General features: G+C 34.3%; 1 protein-coding gene across 4 annotated transcripts in view; it reads right to left on the reverse strand.

The window, feature by feature from the left end:
* The window catches only part of LOC134667014 (rho GTPase-activating protein 7), a 383,984-nt gene that overhangs the window by 51,685 nt on the left and 310,066 nt on the right, over positions 1 to 22,233 (reverse strand). For all 4 annotated transcript variants that reach the window (XM_063524323.1, XM_063524331.1, XM_063524337.1 and 1 more), the window contains exon 2: positions 18,356 to 18,427. In XM_063524323.1, coding sequence (XP_063380393.1) covers positions 18,356 to 18,427 — 72 coding nt within the window. The remainder of the gene's footprint in view (positions 1 to 18,355; positions 18,428 to 22,233) is intronic.

Raw genomic sequence — 22,233 nt, forward strand, 5'->3', positions numbered from 1 at the left:
TTCTCAGCGCGCTCGGACCAACTTGAAAAAATTAAAAAAAGAAGTCGGCCATTTTGATTTTTTTTAATGCAGTTTGTATTGTCTCGGGGCCCTCTATAACATTTGGTCGAGCACCCCCCAGCTATCACGCACCGTTTAAAAGTTGCCATACAAAATAAAAGTGGCCAGTTTTCCCGCAATTGTAGCATTTTTCCAAAAAAAAAATTTCATAGGTATCTAGGAGACCCCGAAATTCCGTGACCAAAATTTCAGCGCGCTAGGACAAAATTAAAAAAGTTTAAAAAAAAGTCGGCCATATTGAAAAAAAATGGCGGCGTCAAAAACTGCTAGGGTCCCTCTATGACATTTGGTCGAGCACCCCCTACCTAAGTCTGACCGTTTGGCCGGGCCGTCATACATTTTTCTGACCGGAAGCGGACGACCAAACGTCGGAATTTTCTGGGGGTAAGGACTACACCTAAACTATCGTGAATATTCATGGTATAAACTACGATAAATAAATAAATTCTCGTTCTCGAGAACATTCTCAGAAGTTACCGAGAATTTCTCATGTGGAAAGTTTCGCAACTTTGGAAAGTTCTCGTGCGTGCATTGCTATATATACATACCTAATATGTACGAGTATTTTATAGGGAGGTATCGCAGGAAACGTCATTCAAATTCTATGAATGAAACTTGCCCGTCGCGTCAACATATGAAATGAATGGGCATCCACGTCACACAATTCGTGTTGATGCTTCATATCTAATACTATTCTTATCATTCGGTTAGGGCAAAACAATAATTGTCTTTGTAGTGTGATAGGTGTCTCAGTATCAGCAGCGCAAGTTATCTCCTTGTGTTTATCTATTCTATATCTAGTAGGTAGGTATTGAGCTATGTCTGTATTGTATCTAATTGTTTGTATTATTCTGTTATGAATAACTATTGTTGTATGGATATTAAATTGTTTAATAGCAGTCACATAGGACATCCTGGATAGACATACGTTAAACATATTTGTGTGTTGAGTTAAACAACTAAAATAAGGTTAAGTATACATATTTGTACGCTTAGGTAATTGAAGTCTTGTTCTGATTCAGGACGAATTATTTAAAGGACCGCTCAATTAAAATTATGTTACATCATCGTAATTCTGATAATTCTCCTATAGTAACTGTTTTTGACGTTTCATAAAGTTTGATTCGGTAAAGAAGCCAATTGATTCAGTTTTTTTTAAAGGAACATAACGTTTACCAGCATTAAACAGTATTTACATAGAATACCCTTGCCTATCGGCCTTTTATTAAGTAGGGTTGAAAGCTTCGAGTTTATATTATAATGTTATAAAATCCGCAACTTTGGAACTGTAGCTGAATAGGCCGTTACGCATAATATGAAAAGGTTTCAGCACAAACAAGGGTTTGTTATTCCTATAAAGTTATGCATACGAGATAATATACATAGACCTTAAAAAAATAAAGGGGAAGGCAAACCATGTCAGTGCACTGGGTATTTTATATACTCTCTATACCTATCTATTGTTGTATACCTATGGTAGATATCACATCTAAGGTAAAATCAATACCTAGTAAGCTAGGCATTGATTTTTCCGCTAGTAATGAAGGTTTTATTATCAGGATGTTAGGTGATTATTATCTTTTCTCAAACATGCAATGAAATATTGATGTTATGTTCCTTATAATAGGCTGCGAAGTATGACGTTTCAGGTGCGGCTAGGACAAAAGGTCGTTAATGGAATTTCATACAAATCTTGCAGGCCTAGGCCGGCAAAGTCCTCTTTTTTAATTTTCATTTCACAGATATTTGTGACACAGCATCGTGGCATTCATCCATTAAAAAAAAATAGAGGCTGTATTTGCTTTATGGTTCGTAATGACACTCTGCCACTACGCCTATAAAAAAAAACAAAAAACAATGTTTGCTATAATTTGCAGTTTTATTTGTATAAAATCAACATGAACTTAATAAATAATACATTATTAATCAAATTCTATAATTTTAAATTATAAATTTAACTACACAAATAAAAACATTTAAAATATTTCATCTAAACGTTAGCGGTAAAAAGGTCTACTCAAACACGCGTACTTATTTTTTTTAAATTGTTATGGGGTAAAGTTGAAAAATTTTCATTCTGTTTTATTGGATTTATGGTGCGTTGTTGATTTTTTTACTTTAATATGAGTTCCGACGAAATAATGAAATTAATATTAATTGTAATCGTAGGTGTTGGAATTGGCAGCGTAAGCAGAATTGATTTTAAATAACTTGCTGCCTCTGCCGCCAAGTGTAAGACGAAGTATGTATATGGTTGCTTATGGCAATTTTATTATTTGAGAAACTAAGAAAAATGGCTTACAGTTTATTAGAAACAGTTTTGTGGCATATTTTAAATGAATGTAACTACAAATTCGTCAACACTGTGGAAATTATACTTATTTACTCCATGCATAAAGGAACGATGTATGTGAAACATGATATCAACATGAAAGACTATGTAAACTTATGTGACGAAAACGACAGCCAGACCGATACAAGGCGAAAAAAATCAAAGATACATGAAAATATACGGGTAGTAAAAATACACGACTCGTGTAAAACATACGCGTGATAATGATATAGGTACGTGTTGGTTATATTTTGGGTGTAGTTTACTTTTAGTTTTTTCTATAAATAAAACTCGGGTTTCGTGGATTTTTTATTTTATTTATTTCATTGCATGTTTGAGAAAAGCACTGTACATACATCGGCGGGAAATGGGGTTGCCCGCGCTCAGACCTATCCGGCCTCGCTTCGCTCGGCCGTCTATATGTCTTCGGCCGGCAACCCCTTTCGTCCCGGCCTCTGTAGTAATGTACTATTATTTCGTGTAACAATTATGTACCTATCATCATCATCATCATATATATAAAATTGAAAAACCAGAACGGGATAAAAAACGAGGGAAGAAGCGAGATGGCGCCTTACAAATTTCTAAAAAAGTTTTTGACACGTTTCTCGAATACGACGCACGTATGATAAGAAAAAACTGTTCAAATCAATTATCTACATATGGGAATAGGACTAGAGCATAAAAACTATCGCTTCCGATGCGTATTTAATTTACAATAAGGAAAAGAAATTTTCATAAAAATCTTCATTTTACGACATCGTCCATTTCTCGGCAACTCTCGGTTGCTTTCGTTTGGCGGTGCTACAGATTAGACCAAAAAATCCGTAAGTTAAAGTAAACTAAATTATGTTTGTCATGTTGGTATACAGGTATTTCTGAGTTTTTTTACACGAAGTAAAATAAAAAGTGCTGTCAACCTCAACCTTAGTCTATAGAGCCCATACGAGTGATTTATGTCATATATGACTTATCATTCTTATCAATCAAAGTAATTACTATATTATTGTTATCAATTTGTATTTTGTTGTTTTAAATTTATTTTTGACTTATATTATTCAGATTGACTTTCACGGCTTCGGCAAACATTGCCATTCGTCCGGGGAACAGGCTCAGAATGCTGAGATGGGCCAAAAATAATAATAAAGTTGATAGTAAGTTATATAGGTAGATTAAAGAGCATGTTCCGATATTATTGAGCGACCTGATAAAAATAAGCAAATATACAGTCAGCAGTCAGACAAATATCGTAATATAATTTTGTTGCCATAGAAATAATAATGTGGTCCGATATAGTGGCGAAATATTGAGAGACAAAAGCGGCTAAATTCAGTGGTGGTTCGGACACTTAGAGAGAATGGGAGAGGATCGTGCCGTGAAGAGAGCGCAGGTACTTGGGACAACAAAATGGGAGACGCCCGAGTGGACGTCCTAGGTACCGCTGAAACGACGTAGTTGCTCAAGACCTGCTCAACCTCGGCCATGGCGACAGGCGAGAGCTATCGCAAGACCGCGAGGACTAGACTACCTATGTTTGTATGAAAAGGCGACTTAAGGGCGGTGGTCGTCCATATTCGTCTTAAGGCGAAAATTAATCTAATGAACGTTTTTACAACTAGGCTTATCAAAACAAATAATATTTTTATCTTGAAACAAGTTTTAAATAAATACGTGTAGATGAAAAAATACAATCTTGCCTTTTATCAAATCACATCATTTTTTGACAAATTTGCGAATTGAGTTATCCAAATAACGGCTACAAATAAGAAATCCCTATCACAGTTTTAAACCATGGCAGGGTTGAATACATAATAATGTCGGTATTTAACTAAACATAAGACGAACTCTTTATTTCATTTACGCGAGCGGAGCTGCGGGCCCGTCTAGTTTAGCATAAAATTAAATAAATTGGACGTGGCAAATTTCTTCTCATACGTATATTTACTTATATTGCTCACGAATATAATATACCTAATACATACATACATACATTCTTACGTTACGACTTAATAAAAACACATTGTATGAAAGAAAGAAATCTCGTATATTTTAGCCGATGTACATTTACATATTTTTTTATTATATGTACAATATTCTACCGGGTGTGGCATACATGTAACATGAACAAATAATTAAAACATGGATTGTACTCCTCAAACGGTGACACTTTTGTTCAACAACTTTTAAAAATTATGAAGTTTTTAGACTTCCTATTTTTCATACAAAATAAATATTATCTTCAATGGACGCCATCGCCATGGCATATCATTTGTGATTGATGTTGCTTGTCACGCCTTAAACGTAACAAAATTCGCAATACATTGCGTTTTAGAATAAACTTTTCACCACACCAGCTCGGAAAGGCTTACTTTGCACTTCAAGAACTGATAGCAAAGTTGCATTTTATTCACATGTGAGGCAAAGTAATCAAATGCAAATTTTGAGTTGTTTTCTTATGTTGGCTAGTAGAATTGACGTTTAAATGATGATTATGGATGATAAATATTTAATAACATTCATTTGGATTTGATTTGGTTTGATTTTGTATGATATTTTACATTTAATATTTGCCTCGGGTTGGTGTGGTGAAAAATTTTGTGTTTCACTCGGGGGCAAATTTTGTTTAACCCTCGTGCTTTGAAACCCTCGCAACGCTTAAGATTCCATTTTTCGAACCACTCGCTACGCTCGTGGTTCAATTTTGGAATCTTTCGCTTGTTCGGGTATCAATATTAGCACGAGCGGTTAAACAACAACTTTGCCCCCTTGTAAAACAAATAACTATTAAAGTGTATTAAAAATCAAACCACAAGTTATTTTTAAAAGTTGCTGAACAAATGTTGGTCAGTATGAGGAGTACAGCTTACAGTTAAATTTTTTGCTCATATTACAGGCCACACCCGGTATATTACTTATTGTACCTATATGTATAATATTTTTATATTGAGGGCGCGCTGGTTCCGGAAAAGCTTTGAATATACTTAAGTCTCAATGTACATAAACATGCGTGCTTTGATATTATGACAGGGCGCCTTCCCGAAATTAAAAGTCTGTTGGTTATACGGAAAAAGTATGAATTGGTTATACGGGCATAAGGGCCATATTCTTATGGAGGTATACAGTACTACAGGTCCTTATAAAGCAGATTGAATAGAGTTAGAATAAAGTTATTGAAATTATAGTCAGATAGATTATAATTTCATAGAAGCTTGACGTTTAAAATAACATTTGCATAGTCTGGGCTATCAAATTCGTGTGTGTTTTCTCATACGTCTAAAACAATAAAAAAACCGGCCAAGTGCGAGTCGGACTCGCGCACGAAGGGTCCCGTTTTTACCCTTTGGGTCCGTACCCCTAAAAAAGCAATACATCTGCCCCTTTTGAAGTCAGTTAATAAAACTGGAGAATGACGCGTAGGTACTCGTAGGGGAAGGTCGGGTAAAGCGAACACCCCAGGCAAAGCGAATTCGGGCTCCCAATCCTAAATTATTCGACTTTGTCGCACCACGTGCCTATATGATGTTCAGGATCAGGATCCTTCGCTCTGTGAGCGGCAAACGTCACAGGGAGCGGTCGCTGCGAGCGTCGTCGTGACGAGGCAAAACGTGTTTTTAGTGCAAATTATTCGATTATATATTATGCACAAATTTTAATTATATATATTATGCTTCTATTGCTTATTAACATATCTTCCTATTACAATGCATTTCATTTAAAACAATCCAACGTTTATTTTTTTTAATTCTTAATTTCATAAACTGACTGATTGGGCAAAGTGGTTTGGGCAAAGCGGATAGCGTGTTCACTTTGAACTTATTAGGTAAAGATTTTTATGATAATATTTTGTTACAGATGGTATATAAATATCAAACAAAGACCGATCATGGCTCCTGGCTATAACAGACGTCATGGAAATGGCTATCAGAACGTGGATTTGCTGTGTTAAAATATCTTCAGAGATGCCATGAAGACTTATGCTTATGATATTAGAGAGAATATATCAAAAGTTACTTGTGATAGCTTTTTTAAATTAATATTATTGAATTGTTCTTATGTTGATTAATTTTCACTTAGTTATTAAACTTATTAAGTTTACTACGATTTTGTGACTGATATTTGTTTTGCCCGAGGGCCTATTCCACTTTGCCCGGCACCCTGGGCAAAGCGAATAAAATATATTTTTTTATGTTTTGTTAACAATTACAGTAATTATTAAACATTGGAGGCTAGTGTTGTTTTAAATTAAAAGATTATTAAATAAAGACTAATTATATACACTTTTTTCATTTCTTCCTTGTACATTTTGTCTGTTATGTTAAGTCAAAGGTAAAGGTGTTCACTATGTCCGGACTTCCCCTAATGATAATATTCTGAGCAGTATGGTCTTGACGACAGAGGATATGATTGTCTTTGTAAGATCTCTCTTTGTGTTTTTAGCATTTCCAAATGGAATCCATGATGGAACAAAAACAAAAGCTGACGTAAAATTGATAATCGTGATTTCAAATACGATGACATTGCAATGAAGCATGATCAAAGGGGTTGGAGTTGGAATGTCTTGTATAATTTCATATTTTAAGCAGTTACCTTTTTTTCTGGGTTACCTTGCAAAATAACCGTAGGTACCATTGCTAACAAAATTCGGAAATGTTTTTTGTTGATGAATAATAACGAAGAGAAAATCAAGAAAAGAAGTGATGTGATTGATTATATTTTTCCTGTATTAAGTATTTATAATAATGTAAATGCAGTTATGCAAAAATTTCGTAATTTTTCTTTAGTAAGCTTTAGAGATCGGGGAAATGGTATTTGTTGTTAAATCTTTTTTTCACTGTAAATTTTTTTTAAATTAAATTGTTTTAGAATGTATCTACAACTCAAGCATTTTCAAATCATACCCTATTTGACCTTATAGGTAACTACCATTTGATATTTTGCGCCCCCCTTCATTTTGGCAAATTAAATAGTATATAATAATGCGTCTGGATTTTCATAACTATTCCTTTAAATCTATAGCGTAATTAGCTCTCGAGATATTTAGCAATGTGATTAAATGTGTCAGACCGACGGACGGACAGAGTATAGGCATAATCCTAATTAGTTTCCATAACACGAGGTGATTTCGTACAAAAGCCTTTTGTTTCGTGCGGTTGAAAGGGTCCATTCAATTAACTAGTCATTATTAAGGTATCCGTATTATTAAAGTAAACATATTACGTAAATAATAGGAATTTGAAACTTTAGTTTTGGTAGTCAAATTATGTTATCTCGGAGTTGCTCATTGATTCTGTAAAAAAGTTCTATCATACTTGTAATCTTACGTGATTTCGTGACTATAATCTAAATTCAAATCCTTTCTAATCTTTAAATTTTCTATATACGATCTATGTCAAAGAGGTAAATGTATGCTATATTCATAAGTTATGTGATCATTAATTGTCACGATATTTCTGTACTGAAATACATATATTTATCATACTTTGTAAACCCAGTCTGAGCTTAACTCGATTAGGTTGACAGCTGGATCTACACAAAGGTAAGTGTTCACTGTTCAGGTTCACCTTCCATGTAAACAAACATATTGTTTCCGTTTCATTATCCAGCCGAATATATCGCCTTTATAATATTTGGTAGGTCTCCGTTGAAACTGCTGGTTTTTATAGGTTTTAAAAAATACTTCAATTCAATCTACGACCACATCTCTGGATCAATAAGGGAACGTTTCACAATTGTATTATTGTAATGATAACTGATGCGATATGCGCTGCAGCTGAAATACGTTCGTCTGTGTGTTCTTCCCTTTAGTAAACTGAGTTAAATCCCGTCCGGATTCTCGCACGGCAGCAAAGCGTACATTTCCCACTGAAATTGGATTATTCCGGAAATTTCTGCTGCGAGTAGTCGAGTACGCCTTATTTGTAAAGGTTAGTTAACGTCGCTGAGGGTGAAGTGGAAATATTATCTAATACGCTCGTGTATATTTTTCTTTGTTTTGATTACAATGTGGATAAGAAGGTAGTACCTACTCATAAAATGCAAAAATAAGTTGAGGTATGTGAAGAGAGTATTCACACAGCAAAAGTCGCATAAATAGACGTGAAATAAAATTGTAAGCGCTATTTTCAGTGAAATTACATTCACTAAAATATTATGAACATATTTTTGATAAAACCATTTTCTTACACGGTTAAACCTTTTTGAAAACTCTTATCTCCATCCTACTTTCACTTCATTTGATCGTTTACTTCTCTATTATTTAATTAACAATATTTTAACTTAATATCTTATATCCTATACATACTACGAAAGTATATCGCGAGAGCATAATTGCGAAATATTAATTTAACCAGTGTCAGGTAAGAAATGCTTTAAGCATTCGTTAGATGTGCACAATATAACGCGACTTCTGCGGGGTTTCTTGTTAATTAGTGAAAGACAATTTGAATTTGTACGAGTATGTTTGAGTTAAACAATCTTAGAATATGAAATTTGTTGCAGCAAATATAAACAATGCTGTAACATATATTGCGTATATATGTTTCTACATATTAGGTATTACGGTTGGTTTTTTATACGAATTATCCAAGTAAATAACAGCCTTTTTCAAACATATTATAAAATTCATCGAGATCGTAAAAGCCACTTTTCATGCCCTATAAAATTTTTTCTGATTTAATAGTAGGTATAAGGTAAATATAAACACACAATAAAAACAACCCGTCAAATACCAGCGTTTATCGCGAAGCGTCACGATCCCTCCCACGCGAACAATCCCTCAGGCAATCTTCAAGTCACCAGGTATTCATAACTGGGTCGTTCACAAAGCCTTCGGTATCGCGTGACGGCATTTCCGGTCCGACCGGAAATAGTGGGGGAAGCTTCCGCCGCAGCCGCCTGTCCCGCATGTAGGTCGTCAAGGAAATAGCTGTGAAAAACTGATTTCCTCGGCATGTCGGTGTGATGGATGTTATCTGATTTTGAGATTGCGCAGACTATTTCCGATATGGCTTGTGGATGTTGGGTATTATATTAAAATATAATAATCCTGGTGACTTCAGTTTTAGTAATTCAATGAAAGTAGATTTGTAGCTCTACAAATATATATATATAGTCGCACCAAACAAAGTCTGCAGCGGATTTGATAGCCCACGCAGTGTAAGTGTTATGTATATGTCATAATTACATAGAAGTTTGACGTTTAAAATGACACTTGCACTGCGTGGTTGAAATCGCTGCAGACTTTTTATGGTCTGTATATAGATAGAAATCTGAATTTTTTTTACCACATGATCGCATTGTTTTTTATATTATTCTAAGTCATATAGTAGTCAATATATTTTAAAGTCGGTAAATAAGCTAAAACCTGCAAGAGACCGACGGCAAAATGTTGAAATACATTTTTCTCCTCAAATACCCGAAAAGTTTTTGACACCAGTTAAGGCAAAAAGGGTACAACATTGAACAGTATTTAATTTTATGTCATTCACGAATTTTCTATTTCAAATACTTTCAAATATTGCAAAATTTTTTTTACGGTTGGACGGTCAGAGAAACTTTTCTGAAATATTCAGTTTTCAGCACATAATCGTTTTTGGTTTTACAACAAAAGGGTATTTTCATTAGAAAGCTCTCTTTTGTTCTCTTTTGTATAATTTGCATTGTATATCACTCAAAGCTTATTTATAGTCAAGGCTATTGTAGGAAAATATTTGAGAAAATACTGTTAGATCTATCTATTATTGGAAAAGATACTTGTTTTTTTTCATCTGTACAACCCTTTCTGTTTTAAATACCCAATAGAACACCAACAGGGGTTAATATTAGCCCGTGCGCAGCGGAGCGCGCTCGCTCGGGCCACTGGGCTCGCCTTTCATCCCAAACCCTATACCTAGCTGTTGGGATACCTTCATGAATTACTGGCTGACGATGAGTACTGTTTGAAGATTCTCGAATGAGTGCCATTCATTAGAGTGTTTGAAGAGACTCCTGTTGATGCAATATTTTATGCACGATTTGAAGTATTCGGGCTAATCCTCGAGTAGCCCGCCTGGCAGGATCGCCATGAAGTATGATGCGGACGGGTAGAAAGTATAGAAAGTAATACCACTATGGTCGGGTAAATAATGAACGTTTTATTTGTAAACTGTTGGCCTTATATACTAGTTACATCCTTTGTTTGAGTTCAATCATGTGGAAAATCGTAATGAATCATATTAATATTAATTCTATTTTATTGTGTCGTCTCGTGTTACATTGGAATGCCAATTATTATTGAAGCGTGAAAAAGAATTATAATTTATCTATTTGTCAGCTGATCAGCTGTGATCAGCTGTGTGGCCTCACTACAGATTTGAAAACCGGTACCTGTTTTTTTGTTTAAATATACAATTTTCCTGTATTAGCTGAATATTGATATTATTGCTAGAAAAAATATGTAGTAACCTAATTATTTATGCAAAACACGAGGGTCGAGAGAGAGTTAACTTATATAGTTCGTTTTTTAGCATTAGAAAGAAGGTAAGCGATCTTGATATACCTTTTAATAGAAAAACGCTTTTTAAAAATCGGTAACTATTACTTATAAAAGCAGAAGAATATAAATGATCGTATTAGATTCATCATTGTTACATATTTACCGTGACTACCGTTAAATATAAACGTGGTTTTCAATAAAAAGACACATCAAGATTGTTTACCTTATTTCTAATGCTAAAAAAACGAACTATAGGGAAGTGCGTAATCAATATGACATCATCGTGCCGGTATTTAAACAAAATATAAAAAAAAACGGTCAAGAATATTTCGGTCCTGGTCAGTGTAAGGTTCCGTTGTTAGGAACCCGTCTGCCACAATTGAACGGGGGCTATTAGTTGTTATAATGTTTCTTACAAACATAAGGGAGTATCTACACAGCACTTGTAAAGTCTTTTTACTAACTGTTCGATTCGAACTTTAATAGAGTTTGTGCGGAAAGAGAAGAATCGTGGAATGTATGGGGCCCAATACATTCCACGACTCTTCTCTTTTCGAACAGACTATAATATATACATCAATTAATAGATATAGAAACGATATGGATTAGATGTGTCAGTGTCAAAAGTGACGCCTTTGTTTGGAGAAACGTCAGATTTGACACTGACATATCTAATTCATATCGTTTCTAGATCTATTAATTGACGTATCTTAAAGTTCGAATTGGGCCGTAAGACGGGAAGACCTGTGAAAACTGAAAAACAGCTTAACCGATCGTGTCCTACGATCTCTATTCATCTATCCAACAATTTAGATTTAAAAAGAACAAAATAACATCCTCTGTTTACGAATAGGGCAGGATCCCTAAAAAATTACGTTATTTCGTACAGTCACGATGAAACAATAAGGATTCTTAGTCGACTACGGAATCCTAAAAAGCGGTATCGCAGAAGGGGATTAAGGATAGCAGCAGCCAGAGTATTATCATTTGACTGGTCTAAAAATGCAACTGTAATCTTATACCTACTTAAGGCAGTATCTTTAGCGATAAGGGACAGGTAACAAATAATGGCTTTAAGTGTACCTATGCAACATGATTCACGTTTCCACAGACTTATCATTTGCTACTAATCTGTGAGATTGTTTAAAATGGCTTCTTTTCAGAGGTTCTTACTAATTTTCTGTACCTTCTAATTTAAACCTATTGTTGTGGGTAGAGCTGAAATGCGATTAACGGTGTAATGTTTTTTTTAAAGATGATTTTCCGGGTGACACTCTGGGACGGATTGTTTTAATCTATGCTCTAGCCGAGCCGCCGCAAAAACACAGCGATTGTTTTAGGACAGTTTTTATAATCTTGTTGGGGTTATACCGGGTGTGGCCTGTAATATGAGCAAAAAATTAATCTGTTGGCTGTACTCCTCATACTGACCAACATTTGTTCAGCGACTTTTAAAAATACCTTGTGGTTTGATTTTTAATACACTTTAAAGTTTATTCTAAGACGCAATGTATTGCGAATCCTGTTATGTTTAAGGAGTGACAAGCAACGTCAATCACAATGATATGGCGTGGCGATGGCGTCCATTGAAGATTATATTTATTTTGTATGAAAAATAGGGAGTCTAAATACTTCATATTTTTTAAAAGATGTTGAACAAAAGTGTCATCGTTTGACTACAATCTATGTTTTAATTATTTACTCATGTTACAGGCGACACCCGGTATATATTAAAATATTAATAAAAAGCGGATATACAGCAACCTTACATTTCAAACACGATCAAAGTTTATTTGAAGGAAATAAAGTTGGTCTGCAGTCTACATAATGCAAAGTAGAGTTTGCAAACGTCTTTACAAGCGTTCTTAAAATATATTTATATTTACACGGCTCTTAAGACAGTAACAATAAGGTCGTGTAAATATATTTTGGAACGTTTTGGCTTGTAAAGATTTTTGTGAATTCGACTGTACTTACATGTTTCAATCGTATTATTTGTTAAAGGACATGAACTTATTTAATGAAATTTTATTTTTAGATTTGCTGAAAGAAAATCTACATTTCTATTAAGGATCTACATTACATTTCTATTTATATATTTCACAAAAGGTCAACCCTTTGTCTACATATTCACGTCAGCCGCAGGCAGGGCGTCTGAAGTCTGAATAGGTACCTGTGTTGCTTACATGGGCATATTCTTTTAGATCAATAACGAGTCTGGAGTTCTATGGACTTTCTTAAAATAAAATTTTCATTTCTGCCCCAGTCAGGTTAAGAGATACGAGTAAATTACGTAAACTAAACAATCATACATGCTTGCTTTAGGGCCAGGTTAAACAAGATTATAGTTTAATTTATTATCTTAATGCTTTGATTTTAATTTAGCGTGTGTGGGCCATTAGACATTCATTAATAGTTTTCCTCGAAATGACCATTTGTTATTATTAAACAAATAATAGGTAACGAAAAGGTATGATACTTTTTTATTTATAAAATGTTATATAATATTTGCTATAATTTGGGCCCTATTTATTAATTTTTCTTCTCCTCCTTATTCTTGAGAGAAGTTATGTAAAATGGCTACCATCACGTTTACAGTGAACTTAAATCCGCCGACCTATCTCCATCAAGCAACCAAGTCATCAACTGAGGGGCTACCGCAAAAACCGAAATTCGCAAATTGCGGGGATTTTTCTCTGTCACTCTAATTACGCCGTCATTAGGTAAAAGAGAAAGATCCCCGCAATTTGCGAACTTCGACTTTCGTGGTTATAGCCCTGGACCTAAAGAATGCACAGCATTGCAATCAGCAGGAAACCCATCAACGAATCAATTCATGTTGTTGATGCAAGAATGGCGGCCATTGGCGAAGTTAATCGAATGCACGGCCCAGTGGGCACAAGCTTTGATGACCTTTTAGCGGACAATGCTTAATTTATGCAGTGAGTAGCCATGTAAAGTTTGTGACAAAATAACATGAATTAAACTCTTAGCTATCGTAAAAAGTAGTTAAATGTAATTATGTAAAATGTTTGTATTAAAATTTAACGGTAGCCGTTTATTGGCAGATAGCTGAACTAAGTATTTAGTGGTAAGTATATTAATAAACTAACTGATCGAGCGTGTCTAGTTTCTTTTTTCAGGTAAAAAGGTTTATCATATCATGATGCATTTTCATCGTGTACAGTCTTAATTTTGATAACAATTTATTAACCTCGTTAGAACTCATAAGATTGTTCCGATTATGAGAATCATTTCAATCTTTTCATCCGCATAAAAGTTTACTTTACCCTGTATATTATACCCACCGCCTCAATTGTTAAAACATTTCTTCTTACCGTTGTTCAACTTTTAATTAATCTAAAGAAATGGTTTGTATTTTCAAATTGTCACGAATCCAAATAGGGACAGTATTGAAATAAGTAAATAAATCATCTCCAAAAGCCAGAGTTCGACCGTTGATCTTGTTTGTAACAGCTTGTAAAAGCCAATTCAATTTGAGTTGACAAGTTTTCTCCTTCGGGTGTCGGGAACTGCCGGCCTAGCCAAGGTTACAATCGCTATCGCTTCGACAACGAAAAGCATTATGTCTCTCTATCACTCTTCCATATTAGTGTGACAGTGACAGTTGCGTTTCGATCGCTACGGAGCGTAAGTGATTGGTATCTTGGCTACGCGGCCTGCCCGTAAACAGCAAACTTGGCGATAACAAACTTCATACTTGTCACCATGCAAGGAAAAGGTTCTGTTCTGTATATACCTAAATGAAATATACAGTATATTTTCTTGACTAAGGCAAAGCCAAATGAAGGGGTTTGATATAAATAATCTATGTATTCTTAGGTATATAAAAACGTTCGATGTATTATAAGAATATAAATAAAATTACTAAATAGGTACGTTAATATGTGTTATTATGACTACACGGAAGCATATATACCTACTCTTTTTCATTTGGTTATTAATAGGTTGAAAACAGTTAACTTTAATACCTTGTACCCGCATTTACGATGTTCTACCACTTAGGTGAATGTCCCAAGGGTCCGTTTTATGGCTATAGCCTTTTTTGCTAACGGTATTTTTACTACTCCTTTGTTTTCTTTGGTACGATACGACAACAGTTGGCAGAGCTGTTAGAATACCGTAACTAGGCTCATTAACAAAATTTGCACAAAATTCGTGTGTCACGGTATATGTATATGTATCGGTATACGGTTACCATAAAGGTACATACCAACATATGTGTACCTACTTTCGTAGTTTCGTACAAAAAAAACACATCTACTTTTTACAGCTTATATTGAGGTAGGTATACATTTTAATAGAAATATACAAAGCGAAGTGCCAAGTATTCATTTAATAGGTTCAGTTTTACCGGTTAGGTACTCTTCGGTGGTATTATGAATACCCTACCATATACAGATAGAAAGATTTTCTGTAAACATGAAGAATTGAATCACAATGAAGTATTGGTAGCATCTGGTGGTTCGACCTTGGCGGTTCCGCTCTGCATCAGCCAGGGATGTAAGTATGAAGCGGTAGCGGATACCAGTATGGCGAAAAATAAACCCAAAAAAAGGTAAGACTTTTCTAATGCGTTATTGCTTCGTTTTCAGACTTTATTACATTTACAGTGATTTGCAAAAAAAATGTTCTTACGTAGTTAAGCATAGAGTTAAGGATGTTTATTGTTTAATTACATAGTCTTAATTTAATAGCTTCGGTGTATTCGTTAATCAATCATAGTGCTTGGCTCTTTTTCTAAAATTTGGCACGTACCTAATGTGACTACTTTGTGTGTATGTGTGTTGGGGAGATATTGGAGATTTAGTAAGTGGCGAGTTACCTAATATAGTGTGTTTTGCAGAACAGTATACTTACCACGAGTTAGGTTAGACACTAACAGTCTAACATATTGACCTATAATTTATATTATCAATAAAATATGAGTATGAGTATTCGCTACCGACTGCGTCAACTAACAATTATATTCGCAAGAAGATACAAAGCCCTCCTAAGCCCAATAGCGGTATCTCAAAAACAAATCTTACTCCGCCATTAGTTTATAGTGTGAGACCATTTGACCTCGACATCTGGTTGCGATTATTATCAAATTGACGGTCGCGAATAAAGACCCATTGATGAATAAGTAATGAGTTCATGAGGTCACTAATTTAATATTACTGTAAGTATACCGGCAACACAAGAGATGTATACTTAAACGGCTCTGACTTTAAAAAGCCCGAATGCCAAAAAATTGGGTGTCGCGTAGCGAATTAGGTATGTCATGAATAATTTCCTATTCATTTATTTTCATTAATCTGTTTTTATAGTTTTGTTACGTACAGTCACCATGTAGACAAATGAATCAATGTTTTTTTACAAAAATATTATCACTGGAATACCATTATTTTATAACACGCCTACAATTATTAGAAATGTGAATTTAACTGTCGCAAGTCAAGATTAAATTTAGGTAAAGATGGAGAATATAAGGTATGTATACAATTTAGATTTGAGATAGGTACAGCTAATTGAATTGTCTTTGCTGAACAGAATATGCAAAAACTCTACAATCTTAAAATTATCATTTGCCTCATTATAGGCACTTAGGAGTGTCGATATTTATATATTTTTGGGTACCGATTACCCTACAGTTACTCGTAAGTAGGTACTTATTATTGATGTAGAATATTACCATTAATTCATTAAATTATTTTAGTACAGCTTACTAATAAAAACTAACCTGGATTTTCCAATATGCAGTCCATTACAGCACAGTCATAAATGTTGTAATAAACTTCACTATTAGGTAATAACGATATAATTCAATGGTTATATTTTGAATATCCACTTTAACACAGTCGAGTAATTTATTTTTTGTTTATTGCCCCACATTACCCATATTATGACTGATCTCTACCACACACAAAACTGGACTGGTACCTGAACTGAACTAATCAGAACAGACGAAAAAATATTTTGACAGATACGCTATTCGGCTGTCAAAAAGGACGACCCCCTACCGCCTCTTAAATACTGCGTACATTACGACTTTTTCAATCAGATTTAATATTAACTCTGTCACCTTACAATAGCGTTGAAATTCAAAACTCATTTTTTTAGTTCAAAAATGGACTCCGTAGGTAAACTTAAAACGAGAAATAAAATTCAAAATATGCAAAAAGTAGCACTCGATTTGAAACCTTATTCTTAAAGTGAAACGTTTTTTGTTTGTTTGTTTTAATGAGTGTTTAAAAAAGGAATTTAGACATTTACAAGAAATGTATACCTGGATCCGAGATAAGGCTAATCGGTTATGTTTTGTTTTGTCACAGACTGACGTTAACGATCGTTTTGTAGTCTTTTGTGGTTAATGGCGGACACTTTCACTTAACTTTTGACGTCATTTTCGTTAAGGTACCTACGTACCGTACGTGACGGTAGACACGGGCTTCTTTTGTCATTATAATAAACTATTAAAGTTGGGTTTTTGTAGGCGGACCGTTACATCACCGGTAAGTTTTGGTTTTGTTTTTAAATAGTCTAATGCAAAAATTAGAACGTTCAGGGGCCCATTTCTCGAACGATATTAGACTAATATTATTAGTATACGAACTGTCAAATCGTATGGGTTGCCATGACAACATACTAATAATATTAGACTAATATATTCGAGAAATGGGCCCCAGATAGCAATTAATGAGCTGTGATTGTATCCAAAAATATATAGAGTTAGACCAAGAAAAGTCTACAAAGATTTTGATAGCATACACAGTGTACATGTTATTGATACGTAATAATTTAATAGAAGTGTGACGTTTGAAATAACACTTGCACTGCGCGTGCTATCTATAGTTGGTCAAGCAGATCTTGTCAGTAGAAAAAGGCGGCAAATTTGAAAAATGTAGGCGCGAAGGGATATCATCTCATAGAAAATTTGAATTTCGCGCCTTTTTCTACTGACAAGATTTGCTTGACCGTCTATAAATCGTTGTAGACTTTTCTTGATCTAACTCTAGGTACATACTTACATTTTTAACAATTATTTGACATGAAAATTTGTTCAATTCGGTTAGAAAAATGATATGCAAGCAATTCTTATGTCACTTATGTGTAAATATACACTGTGAAGCCGAAAACTTGTCAGAAATCAGGAAGTAAACAATACCCAAGCAGTTTAGATTGTGCTTATCTTATCTTTAAGATTAGTCGCTATATCTAAAACCAGTCTACGGTTTGTAAAGTTTGCTTAATTTTACGGTGAGTATATCTAGTAAAATTTGTTACCATACATTTTGGTGTAATTTAATTTTAGAGTTTGTAGACAGTCATGTATATATTATGATTACAATGGTAACCTAGTAAAATTACGTATGTAGGTATGTACCTAATTTCAAAAATATTGGTAAATATTTTTAAGGCGTTAGTTTTCAACGTGTTAAGATATTTTTGAGCACCCAGGCCGCTCCGATATATCTGTGGCTTACCTTCATACATCTGCGCGTACTGAGGGAAACCGGCGGCTCGTAGCCATTTGCACGCCTCCGCCGCTTCGATCTCTGAAACAATAACACAGTAACGTTAAACATTGCAACATTATAACAACTCTTGATGAACATCTATTCGACTCTGTCTCTTATAAATTCAAAAGAAAACATGCACACAATAAAATTCATTATCATTTTATTGCAACATAAAAATAACGACAATTATTCTATCCATTCCATCTAGGTTAAAAATGGTACGCGACCAATGACAGAGAAACTAAAGCGCCGCAAGCTTAAGCTAATCTAATAAATTATAATAGCATTAGAAATTCAAAACAAATAAAACTAAATGATGTCCATTACTCCAAAAATGGGGTAAACCGCTTACGCAAGCAAAAAACCTTCAAGGGCCTGACACAAACAATAGATAGAAACAAAATGCCTTTCTCCTATAAATATTAATAGTCGAACAGCCAGTGTTATAGATCCGTGCATGCTTGACAAAGTTAATGAAAATTCAAAGGCGGCGGATGGTTCGAGAGTTCAAGTGATTTCGGTTACGTTAACTGCTTTATCCACGGTGTAGGCCATAGGGCCAATCAGTGCCATTGTAGGGCTGACGGCTACAAATGTCTAAATAATGGAGAGAAACCACTCTTGAAATAAAACACAAATCTGTGAGCATGCGTGAAAGTGAAATGGATACGGCTGTCGACCTAACGAAGCGTGTGACGAAATCATTAACTAAAGGGATTTAAGGTGAATTAATTAAGAGAGATTTTACAGGTTTATGCGAACTATTTTAAAATTAAGTACCTATTTAAAAAAAGTAGTTCAACCTAGATGAACTTTACCAATGAACAATTGAATCAGCATTATACTACTTCGTCGGGCTGTTGGCCTGATTGTAGGTATCGGTATCTATATATTTATAGGTACATAAATATTTTGGAAAAATAGAGTATAGTACCTACAGCATAATAGCAAGCAGATATTTAGACTTAATTCGATTTAATCTTTAAATTGATGGATACATATATATAGATATAAAACAAGTTTCGATACTTGTTCTGTACAAATATGACAATATCTATCACCAAAACTTAATATTTCCAAATCTGTCTGCACTACATCAAGGTGCATCAAGTATAACATATTTAAAAAACTTGAAAGCTAGATGTCATTTGAATTACAAATTAATAGCTTATTTAAGCTTAATTCTTCACGCGATTAATTTTAACTACAAATGGTTGGACACAATAACCTTTGGCTGGAAAATTTGTTGCTTATCGAATCATTAAGTCATCGGATAAGTTAAACGAATACTATGTATGTAATGTATGTTTTACTTCTTGGTCAGCTCAGGATGAATCACGTTTCCTAGAATAGGACTATAATAAGATCTTTGTACCAAAATATATTTCACAGAATGAAGGATCTTGTTAATTTCAATCAAGCCGAGTGTTTCATGTTTTCCTTGTATTCATCGCTATCTTCAGAAATATTTTACTTGGATCATCAAGCAAGAGCCTCGATGATGAACAAAACTAAACAATGTAAAATAATTTCGTTTACAGCAGCAACTTTTGGGAGCTTTGAAATATAATATTCCAATTAGTACGGATCTAGAGAAAATATTATCAAATTATATTATAACATTTATAACCGATAAAATTACTCAATTTATGAAAATTATTTAATATGTATTCACTTTAAAGATCCTTGCATTTAGAGCATTTAATGTCACAGTTGCAAAAGTAATGCATTCCATTCATAAAGTGGGTATGCACTTTTGCGGCTCGCTGTACCTTGTATTTACCATTCATATGTTTTCCTAATACGGTCTTGAATGTACCGGCTTAACTTTATAAGGGTATGATGCTATTTAGATATTGTCCCTTATCTCATATCTGAAATGATTTAGTTAAAGTTAGGACGGAGGACGTTCTGAGAATTATGTAAATAGGCTTCATATTTTTCGTGACCTAGCTCAATGCGATCTTTAATACCAGCAGAGATAAGAGCTTTAACAAACATACTAGAATATATATATAAGATGAAGATGCCGTGTCCAGTCTGTAAGCGAGTAACTCCTCATTTCGGAAGTTATCGAGGTCGGGAGTTCAGCTCTAAGTGGCAAAGTGTGCAGCAATTTTTCACCGCCGTGTATTGACTTACTTTTAATGTTTCAATAGGGTTCCCCACGACAACTGTTTGTCTTAACAAGTTCATTCATTATATAATTGAATTGGTCCTAACAAGACAAGTTAAACAATAACCACCAAAGTTATAGGTAGCTCTGGCGTTGCACCGAATTCTGATCAGATTTAACCCACATTGACGCATATTGAAATCTACAGATATGTACTGTGAGCAACCAATATTGCCTTCTACATTATATCTGACAAGGTTCTATGTTTTCTCTTATCAAATTGATAATGTTCCTTTCTTAATTATAAAGTTCTTGTTTGCCTACAATCGCACCAACATTTATGAAAAACTTGTAATACTTATTATTGGAATTTGTCACATTGTGGGATGGTCGAGCTGATCGCCTTAGCCGTGTACGCTGTAATAAAACAAGACCGTCTAATTTTTGCCGCTATGAACTTTTATGAGTTGTTGACGGTGAATAAAATCGTACTCCGAAAAAAGTATTTTTTGACAATAACTTATGTAGTTTACGCTCCCGTCGTCTACAGAACCCGATCGTTACTTTTCTAACAAGTTAGCAGCAGCAACTACATTCTGAAGACGTATTACCCGCTTAAAGGGCCCCGTGTTTTGATACTAGCAAGTGATTTAGATAGTACATCTCGGCTTTTATGTTATTTCGGTTATTTATTACCTGTAAAGAGCCCTTAATTGGTTTCATCACCTGTGTTAGACCGTGGAATTGATTTCGGCCATTATTTAATAGATAACTAGTTTTGTAAACGTTTTGTTTATCGCTTTCGTTCTTTAATGAGAATTTTAAGTTTGATCAATGATTGTTTTATTGCGTTATTACTCTTTAGTCCAGCGCTCATTAGAATGGTTGTATTTAGTTGAAGTTATACTCTCATTGATGTAAAATTTAGCTGTATCCAAAATATCTTTTAATAGTCTAATTTGTACCTACTTATAATATATGTTCTATTTCGTCAAATAATTAGTTCTTGTTCGGAAAATAGTAATAGTACTCCGTTGACATACTTGTTAAAGGTGAGACTATTCGAGATAATATTACTTGCTGCAAATAATGTTTCTTGATCCTCTGTAATGTATTAGAGTATGTAGGTATGTAAGCTTTGTGCGTTTTGTAAGTGCAGATATCCCCACTGTAATAACATAACACATCACATTTTTTTTCAATAGTTGTCACTGAGCAAAGTATGGCCTGGTTGTGTTAATGAGGCGGTGCCGCGCGCTATTTGTTCTGGACTTAATTAAGCCCTGGTGTTGACAGACGAGTAATATGCGCTCGGCCAAATAAAGGTGTTCACAGAGGCAGCTAAGCCATTTGTTATATATGAAGAGTAATAGATTATTCTACTGCATAATGGAATGCCTACTATACGTATACCTATACCCATTATAACTGGATTAATTATAAAAGTATATAGGTATGGCATGTGTATGAATATATATAAGCTTTGTCGTATATTTTCAGTTAAAGCACCATGTATTGGCCAGATGACTAGGAGTGATTATTAACAGTTCTATGCGATACGATGAGTACTATACTATTTTGTTTATACTATGTATAAGAATAAGAAGTCGTATGTAATCCTGTAACTTTTAACAAGTAAGCCAAAATCATAAAACATTATTTGTTTTCCTAAGAACTTTCTCAGGTGTTTACATATTTTCTCGACTGTTAAATAATACTGTTCCCT

This window comes from Cydia fagiglandana, chromosome 1 (genome assembly GCF_963556715.1).
Source record: "Cydia fagiglandana chromosome 1, ilCydFagi1.1, whole genome shotgun sequence".
NCBI classification, from domain to species: Eukaryota; Metazoa; Arthropoda; class Insecta; order Lepidoptera; family Tortricidae; genus Cydia; species Cydia fagiglandana.